General features: G+C 40.3%; 1 protein-coding gene across 1 annotated transcript in view; it reads right to left on the bottom strand.

Annotated features, from left to right (window-relative positions):
- Positions 1-1,535: 1,535 nt before the first annotated feature.
- The window catches only part of arpc5lb (actin related protein 2/3 complex, subunit 5-like, b), a 30,421-nt gene continuing 5,993 nt past the window's right edge, over positions 1,536-25,963 (bottom strand). Inside the window, exons 2-4 of the mRNA XM_039762688.1 lie at positions 11,820-11,892; positions 5,995-6,171; positions 1,536-2,225 (exon numbers count right to left, since the gene is read on the bottom strand). Coding sequence (XP_039618622.1) covers positions 2,163-2,225; positions 5,995-6,171; positions 11,820-11,892 — 313 coding nt within the window. The 3' untranslated portion in view covers positions 1,536-2,162. The remainder of the gene's footprint in view (positions 2,226-5,994; positions 6,172-11,819; positions 11,893-25,963) is intronic.

A 25,963-nucleotide genomic window follows, 5' to 3' on the forward strand; every position in this document is an offset into this window, starting at 1 on the left:
TGACAGTCCGGAAACCCCTATCAGACTGTGGGTGACACTCAACTTGTAAATGGCCGACAGACCGGGGGTCCCCAGTTCAGAGTGCTCAAGGCTCCCTTCGTTCCTTCTTGATGAAACTCTCCTTATCTCAAGGCCTCGCGCTACAAAGCAGAATGGCCACCTGGGGCCATTAAAATGTCACAAATGTAACCTCTGTATTCAAAAGGAGGACAAATGTTTCTTTAAATAGATGCTGCGAGGCTCAAAGCTCACTTGTGCTACTTTCTGAATTAACAAAGTGCGGTCCGACAGCCCTCACTTACGTCTGCACGAAGCACCGGCGCTCCGCCTTTCTGCGCTGGCAGCCTCCCGTCAGCGTGACCTTCTCGTGTTCTCCCCGCACACGTTTGTTTGTGTTGGGAGATGAAGATCTGCACACAACAAGGTGTAGGTAGGGAGCTGTAAGTGAGCAAGGCACAGCTGGAAGAGACAACCTGAACTGGGACACCATGAGAAGATTAATAGAAATGGATGGAGGAACTTGTCGCATGTTGTCGTTTTTAAGAGCTGGGAGCACATGATGTGCGTCTGCCACAAGCAATCCAACAACTGCTAGGTTAGATGCCTGCGGACTTGTTTTAAATGATGGCTCACTGCCTGGTCTCGTGTGGCGTTGTGAAAACAATACTTGTCTTGCATTTTCTCCTCCGGGTGTGGTTAAATTCTTTCTTGCAGGACGTATAACGCTCCTCGAATTGCCCTTCGATCTTTTCAAAGCCTGTACAGCCTCTGTCCTTTTTGCTACTTTGCGTCTCTTGCTGCTCGCATTGTGATCGCTTTTTTTTGCCCATTGTCTTTCATCTCGCAGTTCTTTTTTTTGGCTTTTGTGATCTTAACGTGACAATCACGTATCGTCTCCTAGTCATTTATTCCACAGGATTTTTTTTTATAATAGAGAGATGTATTGTCCAAGAGGATCTCATTTATATACAACAGTATGAAACTAAAGATGCATTTTGAAAGTAAAATACCACAGGAAATTTAAACTTTGTCTAGGGAGTTGAATACTTTTTCAACCCAATTGTATGGGGAGGAGGGAGAAAGAAAAAAAAAAAACGTTCTTACCTTCTGAAGTCTGAGCGGTCCAGAGACAGCTATGGTTTCAATCCAGACACATGAAATTTTGCTAATTGTTATTACCACCATCCTTCATTTCCTTCTCTGTATTGAGAACATTAGAAATCCTTTAAACTAAAGCAGAACATGTTAGGTAAAAGGAATTAATTTTTTTAAATTTACCCATCTGGGCTAACCAAGTCAATACAACATTAACCTTCTCCAATATATACTGTATATCCCACACCAAAACGAAAAGTAGATGATTGCCACCATTTATCCATCTAGTTTGTTTTTCAGACATTTACAATTTTATGACATACGCTTCCTTTTTATGTTCAATCATCCCTTCCCCAACCATACAAATTGGGAAATCCTACAATCATAGCCGAGTTAAGCTTAAGAGCACACTCAACACCAAGTACTGTACAAACCTCCAGTATGGATGATCCAAAAAGCTTTATTGCAGCAGGCACTTTACAATGAAATCAATATTTAAATGATCTCCATTGTTTTATATTAAATGTACACTTCTCTGTACAAAAATGAAATATGATAACAAAAGCGCAAATCTGAATCCCCCCCCCGCCCACCCCCCTTCCCGAAAACACACCACCTTCACTATACAGTACGTTTTATTGTACACCTGCGCCAGGGTGTACAGGCAAGTTGCTTGCACCCAACAGATAACAAGCTACCTGTCAGTTTCAACATGTTTAAAATACAGGATGTGGATTTTCTTTAAAATCAAACTAACAAAAAAAAATTAAAATGGCAAAAGAATGTGAGGATGTGCAAGAAGTTGCATATGATAAAGAAAAATGTACAGCATTACAACAACCTTCCTTACACAATCTTAGACTTAGATGCATTCCAACACACTGTTTTCCTTTGTCCAAAATATTTAAATAATTATTATTATTATTTTTTTTTTACACTTCTGGAAGAATGTCTTCACATTCAGAGGATCAAGGTGGTCTTCTTCCAACTCATCTCCACTGTTACTGTGTAAATATATTTGTTTACCCAATCTTCAAAAGTCAGTCTTTAAATTTTTTTTGCTTCCTTTAAACAGTCTTTCGTGCTGTTAGAACTCTTACTATGGAGCCTAATCCACCTACTGCAAATGCCTGAGACAGAGAGAGAGAAAAAATACAAAAAAATTAAGGTCAGTCATTTAAATATTACAATATTCATTAACACTGGATAATAAAGACTTTGCTTCTGGATCACTTTTGGGAGATATCTAATAAGATTTAGGCCTGCAGACTTCAATAAATCACCTTAAGAAAATCCTATTATATAACATTTTATTGCAATCACCCATTTTAGTGATTTTTTATTTTATTATTATTTTATTTATTTAATTTATTTAACCGCTTGGAACATCGGCGGGGAATTAAAATTTTGACGCTGCAGCTCAGATATAGCAAATGCTGAGAATATGGGACAGCCGTGCTGACGAGTCTCATCACATTCAAAAGAAGTGGCCATTCCAGTGCAGAAAAGTGGGGCATGTTGTCGACCTAGCAAAGAAACGTTTCCATATAAAACTTACTAATGAAAAAAATATATACACAGTATGCTCTCCTGGAAATCAGCAAACCATAATTTTGTTTACATTTGAAGTTAATTTGCAAATGCGACATGTCTGAAATACAACCAGCAGAGATTAAAAACTGGTGTAAGCAAAATTTAAATGACAATCAGAAGGTGAAGTGTGAACGTTCAAATACTGGAAGAGTAGTCGATTCCTTCGCAGTGTGAATTAACACAGTAGCATTTTTATGAAGAGAGAGAAAAAAAAAAAACACACACAACTTGTAAATTCTTGTATTGAAGTATGTACTTGTTGCTTCATCTTTAGCGCCATCTGTGTGAAATCTGGCTGCAGCCCAAGTGTGGATATTCATCTGGCTGCACAGGGCAGTCCCTCCACCAAATGGCAGAGAGTGTCAACAGCAGTAACACAAAGCTAAGTTGAGAGGTTTGAAATATTTAAAGTGGTGTGGTAAAATAAACCGATATATATTCTAACATTAAATTTGTATGCTATAGTCAAAACCTGACTGATACACAAGATGCACAGTGGGTGTCATTTCTCTGGTCGTCTTACCTTCTTCCACTAATACATACTCCTCTCATTTTTTGTTGTATGAGAAGATTTTAGTTACTTAGTGATTTACATCCAACCACCTTAGAGTTTTGCAATTTTCTGTATTATAAATCCCAGTTTCTCTTTAAATATTCTGCCACCTGACTTTAGAGTCCGGTATTCATTCGGTATTAGTTAAAAGACAGGGCAGATACAGAGTACATGCATCTAGGGGGCATTACTGAACCCATTCAATTAACAAGGAGTAGTATCGGTGCATCCCTAACTCTAAGTGGCCAGAGTTTGCATATTAAATTGTTAACTACAAGTTGCCGGCATCTGTAGCTCTTCAACAAAAAACACAGTATAAACCAAGTCAACACGGATACATCTAAATAAAAGATCAAGTACTACACTATCACTCAACTTCTAACCATCTAGTCTAAATGTACCAGGATCAGCTCCATTTATAAGTCACAGTCAAGAGACGGGCTTTAAAACTCTGTTGTGGAAGGATGTCTCTTTAAAGACATCCTACAGTCTTGGCAGGCTTTGAGATGTTGCCACCACGAAGTGAAGTGACAAATCATAGTGTGCGAGACAGCAGAGACATCATACAAATTTTTCATAAACAATTAAATAGGAGTAAGGCCTTTGCACACCTGAAGCAAAGCATCACTGCATCCAATGCTCCAAGGAGAATTAAATTTAAGCTGGGAGAAATTTAAACATTTCAAAACTGCGGATGAATCTATTAAGTGGACATGCTTTGGTCTCAGATTGATTAACACATGAAATCTGTCAAAGAAAGCCGTTAAACCTTCTGCGTGTCAATGCCCCAATCACCATACGCAGGTTGCACCAGAGAAACAGGATCACTCAAACTGCTCTCCAGACTGAGACATGCTATGCCAATGAAGGAGTAGTAAAGCCAGCTACAGAAAGAAGGGTGGCTTCACAAGTAAAAACTAATTCAAAGCTTTCTGAACATTACAGCAAGTGTAAGGATGTTCTCTGGGATATGCTAAAAAGTAAATCCTCATTGGATGTTCTGGCATGTGCTTGAAAAGGTCAGGTGCAAACCATTCTGATCATTCCATGTTCTTATAATCACGGTGTAGTACACAGGGGTCAGCAGGAGTGCACTTGAACTGAATTAACTCCTGCTTTGTAACATTTGGGAAAATTACATTGTGTCTCTATCAATGTTTTTATTAATAATTTATAATTCAAGATCACCTTAAGGAACAAACAATACAATCTGTATGACTCATCCAACTTTTTCTGCATATAGTCTACATGTGTCTTATGAAGACATTCACATAATCCACATTGTAAGGAAAACTGCCATTTTTGCTTATCCACTTCAGGGTCACAGCGTATTATATTCTCCCCATGCTTTTGCTTATACATCCCAAACATCCATCCATTTTCTAAATCCACTTTTCCCACAGCATGGTCATGGGGAAGTTGAAACATATCCCAGCAAGAACCAGATGCATGGCAGGACCAATACCTGGACACATTTCATTACATAATCCCGATTTCTAATGTCTGTACAAGTTTCCCAGTCCGTAAACAACTATTTCACTTTTAAAAAGCACTCACGGGTAAGTTTGTGGATAAGGCTTCAGCACTTACAATCGTGGTTGAGGGATGTATACACAAATTTTTATTTCTCCATTTTAAACGGATCCATTTTCAGTTTATCCTACAGTCAAGCTATGACTAAATGGGGGAAAAACAAGGGACTGGCCAACATTTCGAATTTTAATAATGCAACCTTAAATTGCGCAGAGTGATCAAATCAAAATAAACCCCAAGCCCTCACTTGACACTTCAGATGCAATGCTATGAGCAGTTGCTTAGAAACACAATTGACTATCAGCCTTTTGCAGGGAGAGGACACCACCGGCAGCTGACCAGCTGAAAGCGTGTGTGTATTTATACTGCACTATTTTGGGTATAGGAAAAAAGTCTCCCATAAAAATCTGAAGTCTGTGGCTGAATGTTGTAGATTTGAAAATGCTGAATGAAGATTTCAATATTTCAGTATCCTATGTATAGTGGTAACATGGAATCACAGAGTCTCTTGATAATAGCCTCAGATAGCCCAAAGAATCTATATATTTATATCTCTATCTATAAAAGTCAATGTGTGTGTGTATATGTATATATATATATATATATATATATATATATATATATATATATATATATATATATATACACACATACGTACGTATGTTCCAGCATCACTTCCGAACAGCTGGAGCAATTTTTTTTTATGAAACTTGGTACACGTGCTTCTCACTGGTCAACTCAAAATACTGTAGGGTGAAATCAACCCTAACTCACCCCCTTCGGGTGGGGGGGGGTGATCTTGCCATCTTGTATGCATGTTATCATCCAGTTGACACTCAGAACCACCACCAGAGGGCGAATTGGAGGCGACTGCCAGCATTCTTTATGTTTGAGCACCACTGCGCCCCTGTTGCTTTTGAAATTAAATCGAGTTGGCCGGTTCAGAGCGTCAACTGGATGATAACATACATACAAGACTGCAAGACAAGCACAATAGTGAGTCTTCATTGTTTGTTAATTTATTAATTTTTTTAATTATATATTTTTCTCAAACAATTACAAAAAACAAAAAATAAAAAAAACAAAACACAATTTTCCTCCTATTTCAGCTAGTATTGGATAGAACAAACGTAACAAACTGGAAAGCTCAGTTTCCTTTGTTCCTACAGACAAGAAAATGACAAAATTCAAACTGTTATCTTTCATCTCTTGGAGCTTACCTTTTCATGCCACTGCAGTAAAATGGAGCTACTGTTTTCTGTCGGTTTTTCAAATCCTTTATAAATGTACTTCATCAACAAGTCAACTCCATTCTTATCTAATGATTTCACAGCTTGTTCAATCTCACTACTTTTAAAAGATGTGAGAACTTTAAGAACAATTCCCTGTGCACGTTCCTGGATGGAGATAATAAAAAGGAGAAAAAGGAGTAAAGCAACCATTTTCTGGTTGGGTAGGAGAATATGATATACAGTCAGTCAGTCATTATCCAACCCGCTATATCCTAACACAGGGTCGCCAGGGTCTGCTGGAGCCAATCCCGGCCAACACTTCCGGCGCAAGGCAGGAACAAATCTCCGGCCAGGGCACCAGCCCACCGCAGGGGGCGCACACACAAGGGACAATTTAGGATCGCCAATGCACCTAACCTGCATTTCTTTGGACTGTGGGAGGAAACCCGCATATACAGTGAAAAGCAAAATACTGGGACAATTAGGTAATAGGAGTTATGTTATACTGTATTTAGAAACTACATTTTTCCTTGATTCCCCTCCTCTGCTCAACAGTTTAAACTTACAAATCAAACAATTCAGACTAGTGAATAAAGTGCACATGGCAGACTTTCATCTAGGGGAATTTGCATACATTTTGGTCACACCATGTAGAAACACAACTTTGTCAACATGTTCTCCCCCATTTTAAGGCACCCCTCCTGTACTCCAGGTTCCAGATGGCACCCCACAAACATTTGCAGTAATGCATTTCCATCCTCCACGCATTACAAAATACATTCCAATAGATGGTGCACTGCAAATATTAATGCTGAGGTCTATGTGAGATTTCAACCCGTCTTATATGGGAAGCACAGCTAGTTTACATTAAAAGGCCTAAAATGTGTTCCAGGGGAAAAGATAAAATGAGACTAAAGTACAAAAAGTCAGCGTTTATTTCTGGGCCATGTTTTAAATATCTCAAAACAATACTGTTTTTAAAAGAAAGAAAAACAAAAAAAAAAACAAAAAGGGCATTTGGGTTTAGTGTGGTATAGCGGGTCCACGGCTTCATAAAAAGGCCAGTTTTAAATCCAAAGAGCCGTGTCGATAGCACGACCGTGGGGAGTTAATGAAGTAGTTAGAGCAAGTCACACCTGCATGTGTGGGTGCGATCGTTCTCAATTGATTCCACGGAAATGTATGTATGTGTGTGTGTGTGTGTGTGTGTATATAATATATATATATATATTTATTGTATGTATGTCTATTGTGCGAGTAACAGATTAAATGGAAGGGGAGTAAGGCCAGGTGGATCGGAGGTGGATTCAAATTGTTCCATCATGGTATGGATTGGAGGAGAAATGGAGTAGGGGTTATTCTGAAGGAACAGCACGTCAAGAGTGTTTTGGAGGGGAAGAGTGTCACGCAGAGTAATGATTATGAAGCTAAAAATTGGAGGTGTGATAATGAATATTGTTAGTGCATATGCTCCGTAAGTTGGGTGTGCAATGGATGAGAAAGAAGATTTTTGGAGTGAGTTGGATGAAGTGATGAACAGTGTACCCAAGGGACAGAAAGTAGTGATTGGAGCGGATTTCAATGGACATGTTAGTGAAAAGAACAGTGGAGACGAGGAGGTGATGGGTAGGTATGGTGTCAGAGAGAGGAATGAAGGTGGTCAGATGATAGTAAATTTTGCCAAAAGGATGGACATTGCTGTGGTGAATATATATTTTAAGAAGAGGGAGGAACATTGGGTTATGTACAAGAGTGGAGGAAGATGCACACAAGTACAGGGTGGTCCAGATCTAATTATGCAGATCCAGATCGTCTGGATGACTGATTTATGCAGGGACGATTCCAGTTCATGATTCTTCATGTTGTCAGTTCGCACACTTCTTGATGGTCCAGGATTTTTTGGATGATTTTCTATGCAATAAACTTAAGTTATAGCGCAATGAAAATTGCATATTTAGATCTAGACCACCCTATAGATTACATCCTATGCACAAGAGTCAATCAGAAGGAGAATGAAAACTGCAAAGTGGCGGCATGGGAAAGTGTAGTTAAGCAGCATAGGATGGTGGTCTGTAGGATGACGTTGGAGATCAAGAAGAGGAAGAGAGTGAGGGCAGAGCCAAGGATCAAATGGTGGAAGTTGAAAAAGGAAGACTGCAAGGTTGAGTTTAGGGAGGAGGTGAGACAGGCACTGGGTGGTAGTGAAGAATTACCTGACAGTTGGGAAACTACAGCAAATGTAGTTAAGGTGACAGCAAGAAGGGTGCTTGGTGAGACATCTGGACAGAGGAAGGAGGAAAAGGAAACCTGGTGGTGGAATGAGGAAATACAGGAGTAAGATAGTCAGAGAGATGCAGAAAGTAGACAAGAGTACAAGGAGATAAGGCGCAAGGTGAAGAGAGAGGTGGCGAAGGCTAAAGAAAAGGTGTATGATGAGTTGTATGAGAGGTTGGACACTAAGGAGGGAAAAAAGGACCGGTGGGCTACAGAGAGGGACCGAGCTGGGAAAGATGTGCAGCAGGTTAGGGTAATAAAGGATAAAGATGGAAACGTACTCACAAGCGAGGAGAGTGTGTTGAGCAGATGGAAAGAGTACTTTGAGAGGCTGATGAATGAAGAGAATGAGAGAGAGAAGAGGTTGGATGATGTGGAGATAATGAATCAGGAAGTGCAACGGATTAACAAGGAGGAAGCAAGGACAGCTATGAAGAGGATAAAAAATGCAAAAGCCATTGGTCCAGATGACATAACTGTAGAAGCATGGAGGTATTTAGGAGAGATAGCGGTGGAGGTTTGAACCAGATTGTTTAATGGAATCTTGGAAAGTGAGAAGATGTGTACTGGTGCCAATATTTAAGAATAAGGGGGATGTGCAGGACTGCAGTAACAATGGGGGGACAAAAGTGATGAGCCACAGCATGAAGTTATGGGAAAGAGTAGTAGAAGCTAGGTTAAGAAGGGAGGTGATGATTAGTGAGCAGCAGTATGGTTTCATGCCAAAAAAGAGCACCACAGATGCGATGTTTGCTCTGTGGGTGTTGATGGAGAAGTATAGAGAAGGGCAGAAGGAGTTGCATTGCATCTTTGTAGACCTGGAGAAAGCATGACAAGGTGCCTCGAGAGGAGCTGTGGTATTGTATGAGGAAGTCGGGAGTGGCAGAGAAGAACATTAACAGTTGTACAGGATACGTACAAGGGAAGGGAAGTGTGACAGTGGTGAGGTCTGCAGTAGGAGTGAAGGATGCATTCAAGTTGGAGGAGGGATTACATCAGGGATCAGCTCTGAGTCCTTTCTTATTTGCAATGGTGATGGACAGGTTGACAGATGAGATTAGACAGGAGTCCCCGTGGACTATGAGGTTTGCTGATGACATTGTGATCTGTAGCCATAGTACGGAGCAGGTTGAGGAGACCCTGGAGAGGTGGAGATATGCTCTAGAGGGGAGAGGAATGAAGGTCAATAGGAAGAAGACAGAATACATGTGTATATGAGAGGGAGTTCAGGTGAATGGTGAGGATGCAGGGAGTAGAGTTGGCGAAGGTGGAGGAGTTTAAATACTTGGGATCGGCATTACAGAGTAATGGGGATTGTGGAAGAGATGAGAAAAACAAAGCAGGCAGGGTGGAATGGGTGGAGAAGAGTGTCAGGAGTGATTTGTGACAGACGGATACCAGCAAAAGTGAAAGGTCTACAGGACAGTAGTGGGGCCAGCTATGTTATATGGGTTGGAGACGGTGGCACTGACCAGAAAGCAGGAGACAGAGCTGGAGGCAAGAGAATTCAAAATGCTAAGATTTGCATTGGGTGTGAGAAGGATAGATAGGATTAGAAATTAGGAGATTAGAGGGTTAGCTCAAATGGACAGTTGGGAGACAAAGTCAGAGAGGCGAGATTGCATTGGTTTGGACATGTGCAGAAGAGAGATGCTGGGTATTTTGGGAGAAGGATACTAAGGATTGAGCTGCCAGGCAAGTGAAGAAGAGGAAGGCCTAAGAGAAGGTTTATGGATGTGGTGAGAGAGGACATGCAGTAACAGAACAAGATGCAGAGAACAGAAAGAAATGTAAGATGATGATCCGCTGTGGCGACCCTTAACGGGAGCAGCCGAAAGGAGGAGACTAACATGTGAATTGCTAAGGCGTTTCCTTATTTATTAACAAATAAATGAGCTCAAAGTGTGCAGGGTTGGTCGCAGTCACAGTCCTTGAAGTTTGCTTTTGGAGTCTGGTGTTGACAAAGGTACAAAACAAGATGACAAAGAATTGACTATACAATTCTGAAAATGAGATTAAAGCAAATGCCAAGCAGAACCATTACTGGGCATTCCAAAATCAACTCCATGGAATATTTTGAAAAATAAACTACTGGAGGCATAGCAATGTGCAATAAGCAGGCTTTCGTAGGAAGACCACATTACAGGATTAGAGTTGTGAAGAGAGCCTCAGAAATAACACCCGAATAAATAAGACAGTCTACAGGTTCTAAAGTTTCTTTGTAATGTTATGAACACCAACCAGCTCCACCTCTCTACACAAGTCGGAGGCAACCAGGATGTCATACTGCTTCCTTGGCTCTATGTGAGCAGACACAAGCCCAGGGTCCAAATTCGAGACTCACTGGTGGCCACGTGTCCGGGCTGATGGGCAGTAGCATCCTGGAGACATGATCAAAGTGCTCTCCCAGGGCTGTTCAAGGGGGTGCTTTACAGCTGGCATCTCCTGGTATTCCTGCATCCATCTATGGAGCGTGTCCATCACCGGTCAGGACCTTGAGGTCTTTACAATGCTAATGTTAGGGTCTTTGGAGGATAAGGGCTGAGGATCTTCAAAGGTCAAGCCTTTACAATTGCAGATGCTTTAATTAGAAACACTGCTATAGGAAGCTCTTCCTTTTTTACTTACATCATCAAACAAATCTTGCAGTGGTTGTAGGCATGTTGTTACCCCTCAGGTAGGCGATGCAGCGGAGTATACCTGCATATTTTATTCACATGGATTCACCGTAGTGCTCAGCGAATGGCAAATTCAAGTTTTGCTTATTGGGAATTTCAATTTATCCCCGAACATTTTTGATCCACAATTGAGTGAATCTGCGGATATGGAACCCGTACATACAAAGGGCCGACTGTATACATAACCAGTAAAAAGTTATACCAAGACATCAAAAGATGAAACCAAACAGCATTGTGTTTGATTGGTCTAAAAGAAAGAACAGACTTTCTGCCTTACTGAACTATGCAAGCACACTCCATTATAAGCAGAGGTGCAATGCGTTTTTTTAATTTACTGGAAAAAAAAATTACGACTTTCAGAACTGTTGATCAATTATCTTAATTCTCATTTCTTTGGAGCTCAAATCAAGAGAAAACAAGCAGAAAGGGCAAGTCCTTAGCAATCCTCCTGCTCTAAACAATATGCTGAAGGAGGACCTGGTGCAGGAAGGGTAACAACATGTCAAATTCAATATTCATTATCATTTTCTGATTTTTGGCAAGGGTTATGGTGGCAATAAAACCTAGTCGATTTACCTTGCCACACTATTCAACAACTTCCTCCAGCTACACCTGTGGAAACTCCCAGATCAGCTAAAAGATACAATTCCTGTAGCAGATCCTATGTCTGCTCAATGTTAGGCATGCAAGGGCATTCCAGCTGCAAGCCCAAACCACCTCAACTGGTTCCTCTTGAACTACAATCGCAGGGTTTTTACTCTGATGCCCGCTCATTTTGCTAAGCTCCTGATCCTGTTCATTTTTCAATTTCACTCCTTTCTAGCTTCAGGATACACAACACTCAGCAGGAATCTTGCCTACCTTGATTGCCTGGTTCTTGGTGTTGACCGGAGGATTCCGCAGTGCAACATGGAATGCAGACAGCATGTCTCCTGTATGGTTCCGGTTAAGGATTCACCCTGAAATTGTTTTCATTTTAAACAGAATGTCGTTGAGCATCTCAGATACCATCTGTGCAGAGCAACTTAAGCAAGTTAACATTAACTAGCAGAATTGGCGTACATGAGATCCTGGTCATAATAAAAAGGTTCTTTGTGGTTTCTGATTAATGAAAATATTTAAATAAAAAAAAATGTTGATTTAAAATTATAGACTAGAGGTGACAGGTGAGATCACAAGTCAAGACAGCAGCAGCATTTTTGGCTAAAAAGCCCAACCTCACAGAAATACTTACGAGTGGTTTGTGTGCATTTATTTTATCACTACCATATAGGTCACTTACAGAAATTTGTAAATGGTTATGCACTAATGAGGCAGAGGGGAAGAGGAGTAAAGTCACTGTACAATCAGATAAAGTGGAGATCTTTAAGAATTACAAGCAAATCGGTATCAGCAAAATTGCGGAACCCGTTCTTGACATGCCCTGTACCTTACAGCCTCTACACCCAGTCACCATTAAAGGGAATGGATGTGGAGGAACTGTACTGCTACAAGTACTTGAGGTCCACATTAATGACAGGCTAGAATGGAGTCATAACACAGAGGACCTATGGTGGAGAGGGCAGAGGAGACTTTTTTCTTTACAATATTAAAAAGATTTTAATATATCAGAAAAGGAGTGGAAAGTAGCAATGCAGAGAATTCACTCGAGCTCCATATGCGCAAAGCATACAATTATACAACTCAAAATTATATATCGAGCACATCTGTCTCGACTAAAACTCTCCAAAATGTTTCCAGGGCATGATCCAACCTGCGAACGTTGCAACCAAGCCCCAGCCTCACTGGGTCACATGTTCTGGGCCTGCACCAAATTAACATTATTCTGGACAAAACTTTTTAATTACCTCTCAGACAGCCTTGGACTCACAATTAACAGCTGTGTTTGGGGTTCTTCCAGAGGGGTTTAAAGTGGAGAAAGACAAACAAATTCTGATTGCATTTACTACACTTTTGGTACGCAGACTTATTCTGATAAACTGGAAGAACCCAAACTCTCCTCTTTTAAGTCAGTGGGAAACCGATGTGTTATATTATTTGAAATTGGAAAAAATCAAATACTCAGTTAGAGGATCCGTACAGACTTTTTTCAAAACATGGCAGGATCTAATCAGTAATATTTTAAAATAAGCTCATGAAGCACAGAGAATTTATTAATTTAGGTATGTTTACAAAAAGTTCACGCCGTTTGGCTTGCTCTCTCTCTCTCAGGGGTGGGGATCGATCTGTTCTTAACTCAATTTTTCTTTTTGTAAAAACTTGATTGCTTTGTATGGATTGCAATAAAAGAAAAAAAAAAAATAATTATAAAGAAAGATTTACACGAGAAAGGCCTTTCTGCCCACCATTCCTATCCACTTAATTCCTCTAAAATAACATCAAGTCGAGTAGTGAACTGTCTACTACACTACTCGGTTACTTATTCTATGCGTCTATGGTTTTCAGTGTAAACAAAAACTTCCTGTTTGGACAAAATTTACCTTTAACAAGTTTCCAACTGTGTCCCCGTGTTCTTGATAAACTCATTTTAAAGTCAGTCTCAATCCACTGGACTGATTCCCTTCATAATTTTAAACCCTTCAAACATGTACTCTCTTAATCTTCTTTTGCTTAAACTGTAAAGGATCAGCTGTTTTAATACTTCCTCATAATTCACCCCCTGTAGCCATGAAATCAGCCTAGTCTCTTTTTTGAGCTTTATCTAGTGCTTCTTAGGATAATGTAATCCTTTAATGTGGGTTGTTGAGATCCTTTACATGTTATGTGCCAGTGTGGGGTGTTGGGCCGCTGGCATGTCTTCAAGAGAGGCCCAACAAATTTGATTAAGAGGCCATGATCTGGTATGGGATGCACTCTGCACCCACTGGAGGTGGTAGAAGTGGAGGACGGAATGAAGAGAAAACTGATGACAATTATGAAAAATGCTGCATATCCTCTCCCGGACACACTAGCATTGACGAATTTCATCCAACGAATTATTCAAGCATTGGTGCTCCTTTACACCAACCGCAATACACCTTTTTAATGCCTCATTGTGACTGATAATTTTATCTTTAGCCAACACTGTGACTGCACGTTTTATCTTTAGCCAAGTCAAAAGATTCTCTTTTTAGCCATTCTGGTACATTTTTAAATTGGGCTGTTTGTTATATTTATTGTGCTTCTGTAAAAAGCAAAGTTTCCTTTTTTGAACAAAAAAGTACTATCTACTTAAATAACTGCAGGAAACAAGAAAGAAAGATGCAAGAATAAAAAGGTATTTAAGAAGGGCAAAGGGCAGTGGTCATTTAATACTGCTCCTGGAGGGCTGCACTCAACTTCTTAATAAGAAAGTCAATAATTGCTGCAAAACTTTTAGACTTCATTTTAGTGGTCTCTCTTGTTAAAGGTTACCCACCCTTAATTGCTTATTTTAGTCTTAAACAGCTGTATTCCCTTTTTAGCAATAAGATGCAAATGACAAAGGAACCAGCATTTCCCCGTCTATTTTCTCTCCATTCACATGTGTGTTTTGTGTACATAATCAACTATCGGGTTTAATAAAATATTTCGAAGGAAACTGAAGAGGAAAAAAAAGTGAAGGGCAGAGAATTACTTGCCTGTTTTAGGCTTCAAATCTTTTTGGATTAGATCCTTGGAAATGATACAAGAATGACTTACAATGGCAGAATGAACACACTAAGAAGCCATAAAATTAAATAAAATTTGCTAATGGTAAGGATTGGTTTCAAATTAAGTAACTGAGATTGGAACAAAAACCTGAAGCCACTGTGGCACTCAAGGATTGACGCTGCTCACTCCGGGAATAAAACTAATGTGGCTGGAGAGAGTTAACACCAAAAGGGAACAATAGTGATCAAACCATCCAACAGCTCCATGCACCTAAACCTAAATAATGTCAAGAACATGACTAAACCAGCAAATATAATCCATACAGGTATAACTAAATCCAGATCATTAAAAATGTCTTGACTAAACATATTTACACTAAAATATAAATGGGATTAATAAAGTATCTATCTAAAAAGGTCAGCAGTATATTTAAAACATCTGGGTGCAAACAGATTTAGCAGCACTTACTGCCAACGATGTGCTGCAATCAGCTCAAAAACCAAATGCACACAGTCAAACTATGCAGTAAATACAGAATCAAAAGTGTAGTGTGAAAGGGCAACCATTTGCTTTAGAAGTACAGTAATCCCTCCTCGATCGTGGGGGTTGCGTTCCAGAACCCCCCGCAATAGATGAAAATCCGCAAAGTAGAAGCCATATGTTTGTATGGTTATTTTTAAATATTTTAAGCCGTTATAAACTCTCCCACACTGTTAACATTATTAGAGCCCTATAGACAAGAAATAAACACCTTTTAGTCAAAAGTTTAAACTGTGCTCCATGACAAGACAGAGATGACAGTTCTTTCTCACAATTAAAAGAATGCAAACATATCTTCTTCTTCAAAGGTGCGCTGCCAGGAGCAGAGAATGTCAGAAAGAGAAAGAGAGAGAAAAGCAAGCAATCAAAAAATCAATACGCGCTTTTGGGCTTTTAAGTATGCCGAAGCACCGCGATAAAGCGGCATTTCTTTGGAGGAGCATCCGTATCCTCTATGCAAACAGCCCCTCTGCTCACATCCCCTCCGTCAGGCGCAGAGAGACTGAGAAAAGCAAACAATCAAGCACCGCACGCAAAAGCATATCGTATATCATTGAGGAGTTTTAGTTAATATGTAATACATGCTCTGATTGGGTAGCTTCTAAGCCATCCACCAATAGCGTCTCTTGTATAAAATCAACTGGGCAAACAAACTGAGGAAGCGTGTACCATAAATTAAAAGACCCATTGTCTGCAGAAATCTGCGAACCAGTGAAAAATCTGTAATATATATTTATATATGCTTACATTTAAAATCCGCAATGGAGTGAAGCCGCGAAAGTCGAAGCGCGATATAGCGAGGGATCACTGTATACAGACATGAGCAGTTGGTCATGTAATTATAACGTTCATAGTATATTTACAACCCTGACTCACCTCCAACCATGGATGCGGAATCATTCAGAATTAAAATTAAGCAAAAATGAATATTACAAACATACACTAATGATATTCCAAGTGTCCACACCTGAATGCCCAACATGTAATTGTTGAAATTGGGGGAAATCATGTCAATTTTTCCACTGTCAATGAAAATGCATAACTTAAATGTAGAACAGACTGGTTCAGAGAAAAGGGAAAAAAAAACCAAACCACAAAACACACCCTTCTTTGGCTGTGTATTCAGAGCCTTTCTATGTGGGGTTGTAACCAAGTTCAGATTTAGCCAACCACATTCTAAATCCTGTCTGAAAGGTGATTTACCGTCATGTGAAAGCAAATGAAGGAACTTTGATTGGCCATTCTCTTCATTGCATTGTACAGAGATGGCCCATGAAGAGCCGACAAGAAACCTATAGGATTGTGTTGTTAAAGAGATTAAAGGGCATACGTGATGCTTCTGAAATTCTTCTGTATCACAGGACGGCATGAATACCATCGTTAAGGACTAGTGTAAATATGGCACCAGCAGAGTACTGAAATGATCAGGAGGTCAGACCAGGAATAAAGAAAAAGCAGCAAGTCTATCAGAAGGTCAACTTGAAGAGTTTATGGTAGTAATTGATCACAGTTCCTGCAAATTGACATTTTTTCACCATTTGTTCTATGCCTTTATTTCATAAAACACTAAGACATTAAACTGCATGCACTTCCATAAAAACTGAGGGGTTGTATAACTTTTGACCGGCAGTGTACTTTTGGGGTACGTGTACTGTATTATATGTTCTATTGTGATTTGTGCTGTGTATTACATGTATTACAATCCACTGGTCTGATTCCCTTCATAGCTTTAAACACTTCAATCATTTGGTTATGTCACTACAAATGAGATTTTAATTTGCACTCTAGACACACTCCTATGTCTTTGCATTGCATTTTTTCTGAAGCTAAATACAGTGGGAAGAGGGGCTTTAATCAAATGCATATGCTGTATTTTATTCTAATAACTTGATTATTGCTGCAAATTCACTCCTGTATTAACTGCGGGTTACAATATTTTGGTACCAATACATGAAATGGCAAGAATACAAGTACATAATGAAGATGTAATTAAGTAGTGATCATTTTAAACCACATTACTTTCACATTATGCAAGTTAAATGCCACGTATTGAACATAGTCTGGTGCATTATGAAGACACTTTACACTTCAACACACTGATACTATCACAAGAATTTAACATCATCAGGCATTCAAAATGCAACAGTTTCACTTATCTCAAACTGAATGCCAAAACCCCAACAAAATGAAGGACAACTGCAATACAGGCAGGTAGAGTTTATGCACTATCTTCACAAGGGAGAAAAAATAAAAACGCAATTCCTAAGTAAAGAAACACTGTGACCTACTTATTTTGCTTGGAACATTCTACTGATAATTGGCAAATAGACTGCATGTTTTAGAGTCAAAATAGTGACAGCATCAGGAGTCTTGATAAAAGCAGTACTTAATTTAATTAAACGAGTCACTATGTCACAGATGTAATTGTCTTGCATTATACAGGATTGCAAGCATTCTCACTTAACAGCAATAGAGTTAATCAAAAAGAAATCCTGTTAACTGCCACGACAGGCAGAATGATTTAAACAGCTTGCATAAGTTGCCCATTGACGGTATTTTTTCCTGTTTTAAATTGGTTTTGCATAAAGCAGTGGAAAATGAGTCACAGGCCAAGATGCGTGTACTCTGCAGGCATCCAAGAATTCCAACATACTGCTGGCCATTAAGACTCTGCGGCTGTAACATTCGGTTTATTCTTGCAAAGCTGAACAAATCTGTCTTTGCAAAGAAATGCAAGAGGAAAATGTCCTCTGTGTAGAAGGAAAGAAAATATTCAGGAGGCGACATAAAATTACACCTATTTTTTTGACCAGCTCAAGGCTGCATTAAGTAAGCACCTACTCTGGTGGCACTGGGCACCAAGTGAGAACATATCCTGGATCAGTCACCACTCCATCACATGAAGCCAATTTAAAATTCAACAATTGGCCTACCGGGAGAAAAATCCACACCAACATGGGTAAACATAAAAAGCACGACACTGGCAATGCCCAGACTATGATTTGAACAAAAGATCCTACAGCTGCTCCATACACATACAGCAAAAAGATCTTCTCAAGTACAAACGATTATGGGGATGTTACATGCTGCACAAAAGCAAGTTCCCTGAGCTATCATAAAAACTGGAAGATGACCTATCAAAATATATAAAATGTATAAAACAAAGAAAAATAAAATTAAACAGATTCAGCCACCGGTCCTCCCTGCATGTTCTCCCCGTATCTGCATGGGCTTCCTCCGGGTGCTTCGGTTTCCTCCCCAGTCCAAAGACATGCAGGTTAGGTGCATTGGCGATTCTCCCTAGTGTGTGCTTGGTGTGTGTGTGCCCTGCGGTGGGCTGGCGTCCTGCCTGGGGGTTTGTTTCCTGTCTTGTGCCCTGTATTGGCTGGGATTGGCTCGAGCAGACCCATTAAGTGACCGTGTAGTTAGGATATAGCGGGTTTGATAATGGATGGATTCAGCCACCATTAGGATAAACACCAATGCACTTTAAGAATGATAAAAACCAGTCCTGGAGACCCCACATGGCTGCAGGCTTTTGTTCCAACCAGTTCCACAATCTGTGAGCCATTTAACTTCCAAGTGATCTTGCTGGAACAAAACCACGAAGCCAAATGGGGTTCAGGGACTAAGTTTGAGAACCACTTGTGCAGATATAAGGAGAAGCCCAATCATAATGAAGCACTAGAACAAGAATGAGTTAATACTTTTGCAGATTTAAAAAAAAAAACACAACCCGCACACTTTACACAGAGGGCCATAACTGAAAATGAACCCGTTTAATCCAACTCAGGTTTGCGCTTGCAGCTGGAGCCTATCCCAGCTAGCAAATACAGTGGACTGAAAAAGTATTCAACCCCCTTGACAAAGTTTACATTTCCTGTAATATTTATCTTTGAAAATGCATCTTTGGTTTCATACTGTTACGTATAAATGAGGTCATCTTGGACGATACATTTTCTCTAAACAAATCCTGAAAATCAAATCATGCTGCAACGATAAAGAACATATCAGTGAAATCTGCTGTTGAATAAGTATTCGACCCCTAATAGCTTGGAGAATGTATGATTGTTAACAAGGCAATAAGGGTAATGAAAACAGGCATAAACAATCAAGCAATTGACCCTCTAACTTGTTGACTGGTCTATAAGTGATTATTTAGGCAAGGTCTTAGGAATATACAACTGAGAAATCAGTACAAGTGGCTTATTTGGTGAAACCTCACAAACCGACAAAAATGAAGACAAGGGAACTTTCTAATGACTTGAGAATCACTGTGATTAAGAAGTTTAAAAATGGCAATGGTGCCAAGAAGACAGCCAAGCTCCTTAGCCTCAGTGGGTCCACTGTAAAGACCATCATAGCACAGTGGAAGACAACTGGAAGCATAGTGAACCGGCCTAGGTCAGGCCGCCCTGTTAAAATAAAGAAAATGTCAAGACGACTTGTCAGAGAAGTAAGAGCAAATTCTAAGGTGATTCTCAGTATCTACAGCTGGAGTGGATGTGCACAAGACTACAATATCTGTTTAAAATTGTCCAAAATGTTTCCAGGGCAAGATCCAACCTGCGAATGCTGCAATCAAGTTCCAGCCTCACTGGGTCACATGTTTTGGGCCTGCGACAAATTAACATCATTCTGGACAAAAAATTGTTTAAGTGCCTTTCAGACAGCCTTGGCGTCACAATCCCTCCTAACCCATTAACAGCTGTGTTTGTTCTTCCAGATGGGCTTAAAGTTGAGAAGGACAAACAAACTGATTGCGTTTACTCCACTATTGGCATGTAGGCTTATCTTGCTAAACTGGAAGAATCCCAACTCTCAGTGGGTAACTGATGTTTTATACCATTTGAAATTGGAAAAAAAAATGAAATTCTCACTTAAGAGGATCTGTGCAGAACTGTTTCAAAACCTTGCAGGACCTAATGAATAACATTTTAGATTAAGCTCTTAAAGCACTGGGGAAGCAGGTTCTCTTCCCATTTCTTTTTCTTCTCCATTTATCTTTATCCGCTTAAACTTATCAATGTACTTATTTTTATTAGCTTTAAGTTTTACTTTGTTGGCCATGCTCACTCTCTCAGGGGTGGGTGTTGATTCATGGTCAATCCTATTTTTTGTAAAAATTGATCTATTTGTATGGAACGATTACAATAATATCAACAAAATTTAAGACTACAATATCGAATGTTTTTGCACAGAGAGGGGCTGGCAGAGTTGCCAGAAAAAAAAAACGTCATCTGAACGCTCAATTAGAATTCGTTAACAGATGTCCTGCATTCTGGAGTCATGTACTTGACATTGAACTTTCTGGCCTTAACACAAAGGCATTTGTCTGGTGGATGGAATGGACTACTAATGATCTGGCAAACACCATACCTACCATCAAGCATGGGGGTCCATCATGCTTTGGGGTTGCTTCTGTAAAACGGGCACCGTGTCCCTTATCCGTATTGAGGGAAGAACGGATAGTAAGAAATAATTCCAGATTTTGGAAGAAAGCCTTCAAACGTCAGCCATGAAACTGGACTCGGACTACCACTTTCATCAAGACAATGATCCGAAACACTGTGCAAAAGTAACCAGAGCATGGTTTGACAAAACGAAGATCCAGATTTTGCAGTGGCCTAGCCAGGGTCCCAATCGGAATCCGACTGAAAATTTGTTGTGCAATCTTAAAATTGCAGTTCACAAACAAAAGCCTTGAAACTTTGCCCAGCTGGCGCAGTTCTGCAAGGAAGAATGGGGAAAACTGCCTCCATCTACATGTGCTCAGATAGTAGATGGCTACCCAAAGCATTTGAAAGCAGTTATTGCCACAAAGGGTGCTGCTACCAAATACTGTCATGTGAAGGGGTCAATTACTTTTTCCAAAAGCATTTTTCACAACATGACTATCAAATTTCAGAGGGGGTCAAATCCTTTTCCACCCACTGTAGCACAAGGCACAAACAGTCCATCGCAAAGCAACACCACACACTAAGGACATTTCAGTTTCATCAATTCAACTAACCTGCATGTCTCTGGAGGATACCCACTTAAACATGGGAAGAACATGCAAAGTCCTTACTGGGAGGACCCCGGACACAAACCCATGTCCCCCGTTTATCGTTTCTTGACTGCAAGGCAGCAGTGCTACCACTGTGCCAACCAATTCCATACCATGTCCAAAGGTAATTTGCGCTCACCTGGCAGAAGTGACCGACTGGCCTTAAACATAATCTGAGGTCAGATTCCCTTAAGGCTTCCTGGCTGCATAGTGCAGAGGTAACCATAACCATTAAAAGGAAGGGGTTCTTAACATTTATGGTATCGGAACACACTTTTCCTCTCAAATAATTTGGGTCTTCATGACCCACCGATTCCCCCATGGTGAACGAAGCAAAAACAAGAGAGCTTTCCCCCCTTGGTGAATCAAGTGTGAATGCCAGGAGGGTGGGGGGTGTCTGGTAAATCAAGCGTGATTGTTGAGGGAGGGGGAGTTGATCCTCCTTGATGAACTGAGTGTGAGCATCAGAGGTTGGGTTAGGATTGTGCGTAGTCCTCAGAGCAGCAGCTCACTACCATTAGATACTGTAGTGACTTGCAACACAACAGCTGGCAAACCAGTGGTGGAAGAACACTAATCTCGGGGTTAACAACTATTCTTTCCTATTGGTGAAAGGAACAGATATAGGGGATAGAAAAGAATTTTGAAGACATTACATATACCACAGGAGGAGGAGGAGGAGGTTAGGACACGGAAGACCTAAAATAAATCAACGCATGCTCCTAACCTCTCTCTCTCTCGATTAGCTTTTCTAGTAAGAAGGGATGTCGATCCTGATAATTGCAATTGCTGATCTGGTCACCTGAACGTGCCAGATTACACAACTAGTATTCACAGCAAATGACGAATCATGGGACTTTCTGGCACATTTTCACATGTCTGAGCATCACAAGCTCCCCGCCAATCCCTTTGCTCTCCTCATAGCCAATAACATGCTGCCTCATAGAACCCGGTGTTGTATGAATGCTTTTCTGTACAGCGAGTTCAGCCAAAGTCTCTGCCAACACAATACTCCTCCACCAGTCACCCCAACTGTTATTTTGTGTTTTATGCAATGCAACACACACACGTTTCTCAGGTTCAAAACCTGTTCTTTACTCTTTGTAATTGCATTATACGCATGGTACTTCCAGGTGTGTACTCACTGGTTGTCAGCTTTCACAAAGCTGTCCGATTTTTCTTGGGGTCAGTCTCAAGACTAGTTGGACTGAGGTGACTGGGAGGTTGACTGTGCTCGGTCTTGGCAGCACACTGCAATTGTACCCAACTCACTGACATTATGTGAAATTATTTTGCAGATGCCTTTATCCAAGAAAACTTACAAAGCAAGCTATAAAGCACACACAAAAATGATTAGAAAGTGTAAGCATCAAACTCAACAGAGAATGCCATCAAAAAACAAGCAAAAGGCAGTTGTACTACTACGACAACGTACCAGTAACTAAACATAAAAAATAATCATTATTTTAAAACTGTCGGTACAAAATGAATGCTCTGCCTGAAAAACCCTTCAATAGCAGTGTAATGTGACAGGGCCTGAAGTAACCATTCAATGTAGATGTACCAAAATGAGGGCAGGGCAGTGGTCAGCATTGTAATCACACAAATCCATGGGATAGGGTTTGAACTGCACCCCAGCTATTGGTTGTTTTCTGTCTTTATTCCCAGGGTCTACCTAGATTTCCCTCAAATTGTAATTGTCTTGTTCTGGATTCCATTGGGAAAGGCGCAGATGCACTTCAAAAGAAAAAAAAAAATCTGAAAACCAATTAAATTAGCATGTTTAAATCTACATCATCTAAATTCAGGGCGTCTAAACTTAACCACTTCTTCAGCTGCTTTTTGTTTTAAACTAGGGGGGCTCTGCTCACTTCACTCGTTCACCCCCGGGTTTGGTTTACCGGATAAACAACTTATTTTCAAGAGAGTGGTTACATATGCAGTATTTTCACTTTTACTTTTGTAAAAACAATATTTGTCCTTTATTTCCTGCTCCAGGCGTGGTTAAATCTTTCTCACGGGATGTAGAACGCTGCTCGAATTGTGAAGGGGGTTTGAATGCACGCTAAAGAGATGCGGCCAGTAGAGCTGCTGTCTTGCTGCATGTTCTGCTTCTCGTGCTTTGCGTCAATCATTTAAAAGCTTATACAGCAGCTGTCCTTTTTCCACTTTGCATGTCTGCTGCTAGCTTTGTGAAGGGGGAGGGGGTTTCGGTTAACAGGGCTGAACGCACACTAAGGAGATGCACTCGGATCATCTGCTGGCTTGCTGCGCATTCTGCTTCTCACTGTTTTAAGAGCTGGGAGCACCTGAAATGTGCCTGCTAGGTTAGATGCCCGTGAACTTGCTTTAAATTGTCTGTAAGTAGGGCGTGACGTGCAAATGTCACCGTCTCATGGGTTTTGCTTCCTAAGGTTGTAATGTCTAGTCTCGCCTGCTGTCAAATCGTCTGAGATAATCAGGACTCGATCGCTTCGCTCAACAACCCCAGAGACGCACTGCGCTATGCTCGTGTTGTGAAGGGGGCTGAACGTATGCTAAAGAGAAGTGGACGGATCTGCTACTGGCTTTGTGCTGCTTCTGCCAAGCTGCGTGTTCTGCTTGTCATGCTGTGCGCTGATCTTTTAAAACCTGCACAGCAGCTGTCCAGTCTCAATGCCTTGTCTCGCGTGACGTTAAAGTGTCTTCCGAGATGATCACGTCTCCCTGCCAAGATTTTTTTTTTTTTTTTTTATAAGAGACGACATTCTAAAGTGGAGACCACATTCAACTTTTAAGGCTGAACAAGATTCCCCATTTCTATTTTCATATTTTATAGGTAATGGACTGAGAGGAAGGAAAAAAAAAAAAAAATCACAAATGCAAGTATTTATCACCATGTTCTTCTATTTGATAACCAGTAACAGCGTACTGTACGATAACGTGCAGTGAATACACTTGACTTGAGCATTCCTAGTTTTCATCCTTTGTCACCGTTTAGCTTTCGTTTGCTGCTTCCTGAGCAGCTCTTCTTTTCTCCACCCTAGCTGCCCGCTGCTCCTCTTCTTTTGTCGGCATCTTTTCGCGTTAAGTGATTAAGTTAGTTTTTGTGTTGCAATTACTTAGTACGTTTTCTTGAATTTCTCACTTAAGCCTTCAATCTGCCTCAAGAATGATAAGCGAAGGTGGTAGGGAATGAGAACGGCGCCCATACGCATTCGCCAGATGGCCACCCTGCCGGGGATTGATTCTACAATAAAATAAAATCAAAATAAAGAGTAATAAAATCACCCCGAAAGCGGATAGTAGATGTCATGTAGTATATGTTTACCAAATTTCAAGTCAATAGGTGAAACGGTTTGCAAACTACAGGGGATTTAAAATCCTGGACAGACAAAACGATCAGCCACGGTGGCGTATTATAGAAGAAGATTATTCTCCAGTTTAAAACTTGTAAAGTGCCTTAGAATACAATTTAATATGTAAAGTGTTAAGAGTACATACTGGCATTCATTTTTTTTTTTAAATTATTATTAATAGACCTCAGCTGGCTATTGACTTTGTTAGTCATGAGGAATACATCTACTGTTTAAAAAAGAAAGCCGGTTTAGAGGTTGTAACTCGATGCAATGGCACAACTTTAAGCACAAAAAATTGCTAATACAGGTAATGACTTGGCTCATTCTGCAGCCACTTAAACAGTTTTCCATTAGTCGACACATGGTTAGCACTGCTGCCTCCGAGCTCCAGACTCCTGGGTTAAAATCCCAGACACATTGTGGAATTGTCTCCAATATTCCAAAACATTAGGTTAATCGGTGGCTCTTATGTACTACAGAAATAAATGTCTGTAGTAAACTTTGCCAGATTTGTGAGTCACCGTCACTGATGTCATTGCTGCACTCTTACAAACTGCATGACTAAATCACCGCCCATGTCACATTTACTGCCCAAATGTTGATCCTTTTTTTCTTATAGCCATACAAAGGGTTAACATTTGCAGTGAGTTCAGCAGAAGTCTCTAAAATTTAATTCCATCCCTCATCCACTGGTATTGTAATCATTTATATTTATACACCCAATGGCTCTTATCAAGGGGTGGCTTATAGGCAGCAAGAGAACAGTCAATTCTTAAAGGTGATGTATTAGAAGCAGTGGAAAAAATGTCAAGCGCAAGTATCTGAGCGACTCTGACCATGTGTGAGGGCTAGACAGTGATTTCAAAGCATCTTCAGGAGAGCAGGTTTTGTGGGGTGTTCCCTGTATGCAGTTGTTTGTACCCACCAAAAGTGGCACAAGGAAAGACATTGAGGGTAACTTAAGTAAAATTACTAACGTGCATACAAAAGCAGACTTAACAGATGTGTTGTTCTTCTAAAATCCTTTAGAAACATGTTCCTTCTATTACAGCATGTTTGATCAGTTTTTCAATTAAAGAGGGAAAAACAATAAGAACTGGAATTTTGAAATTTCCGGGGGAACATAATCCAACCATGACCAGTTTAAAAGGATCAACATAATCTATGAAAAGAATAAAAGGACCAAAAATGAGGAGTTTGAAGAAATCCAAAAGGATTTTCTCCAATGTCCTAAAAACATCTCTTAGGTTAACGGATGATTATATATTGGCTTGATACGAGCAACTGTGGAGGATGTGTGCAAAACTGCACAAGCATGCCTTGTGGCAGACTACTGGCCCATTCAGGTTGGTTTCCGCCTTGTGCCAAATGCTACACTAACTCCTCGTGACCCTGAACTGGATAAGCAGGTTAGAAAATGGACGATGGATGACAAAACACAATTAACTTGTTCAGCAGGTTAAGAG

The sequence above is a fragment of the Polypterus senegalus genome, chromosome 9 (genome assembly GCF_016835505.1).
Source record: "Polypterus senegalus isolate Bchr_013 chromosome 9, ASM1683550v1, whole genome shotgun sequence".
Taxonomy (NCBI): domain Eukaryota; kingdom Metazoa; phylum Chordata; class Cladistia; order Polypteriformes; family Polypteridae; genus Polypterus; species Polypterus senegalus.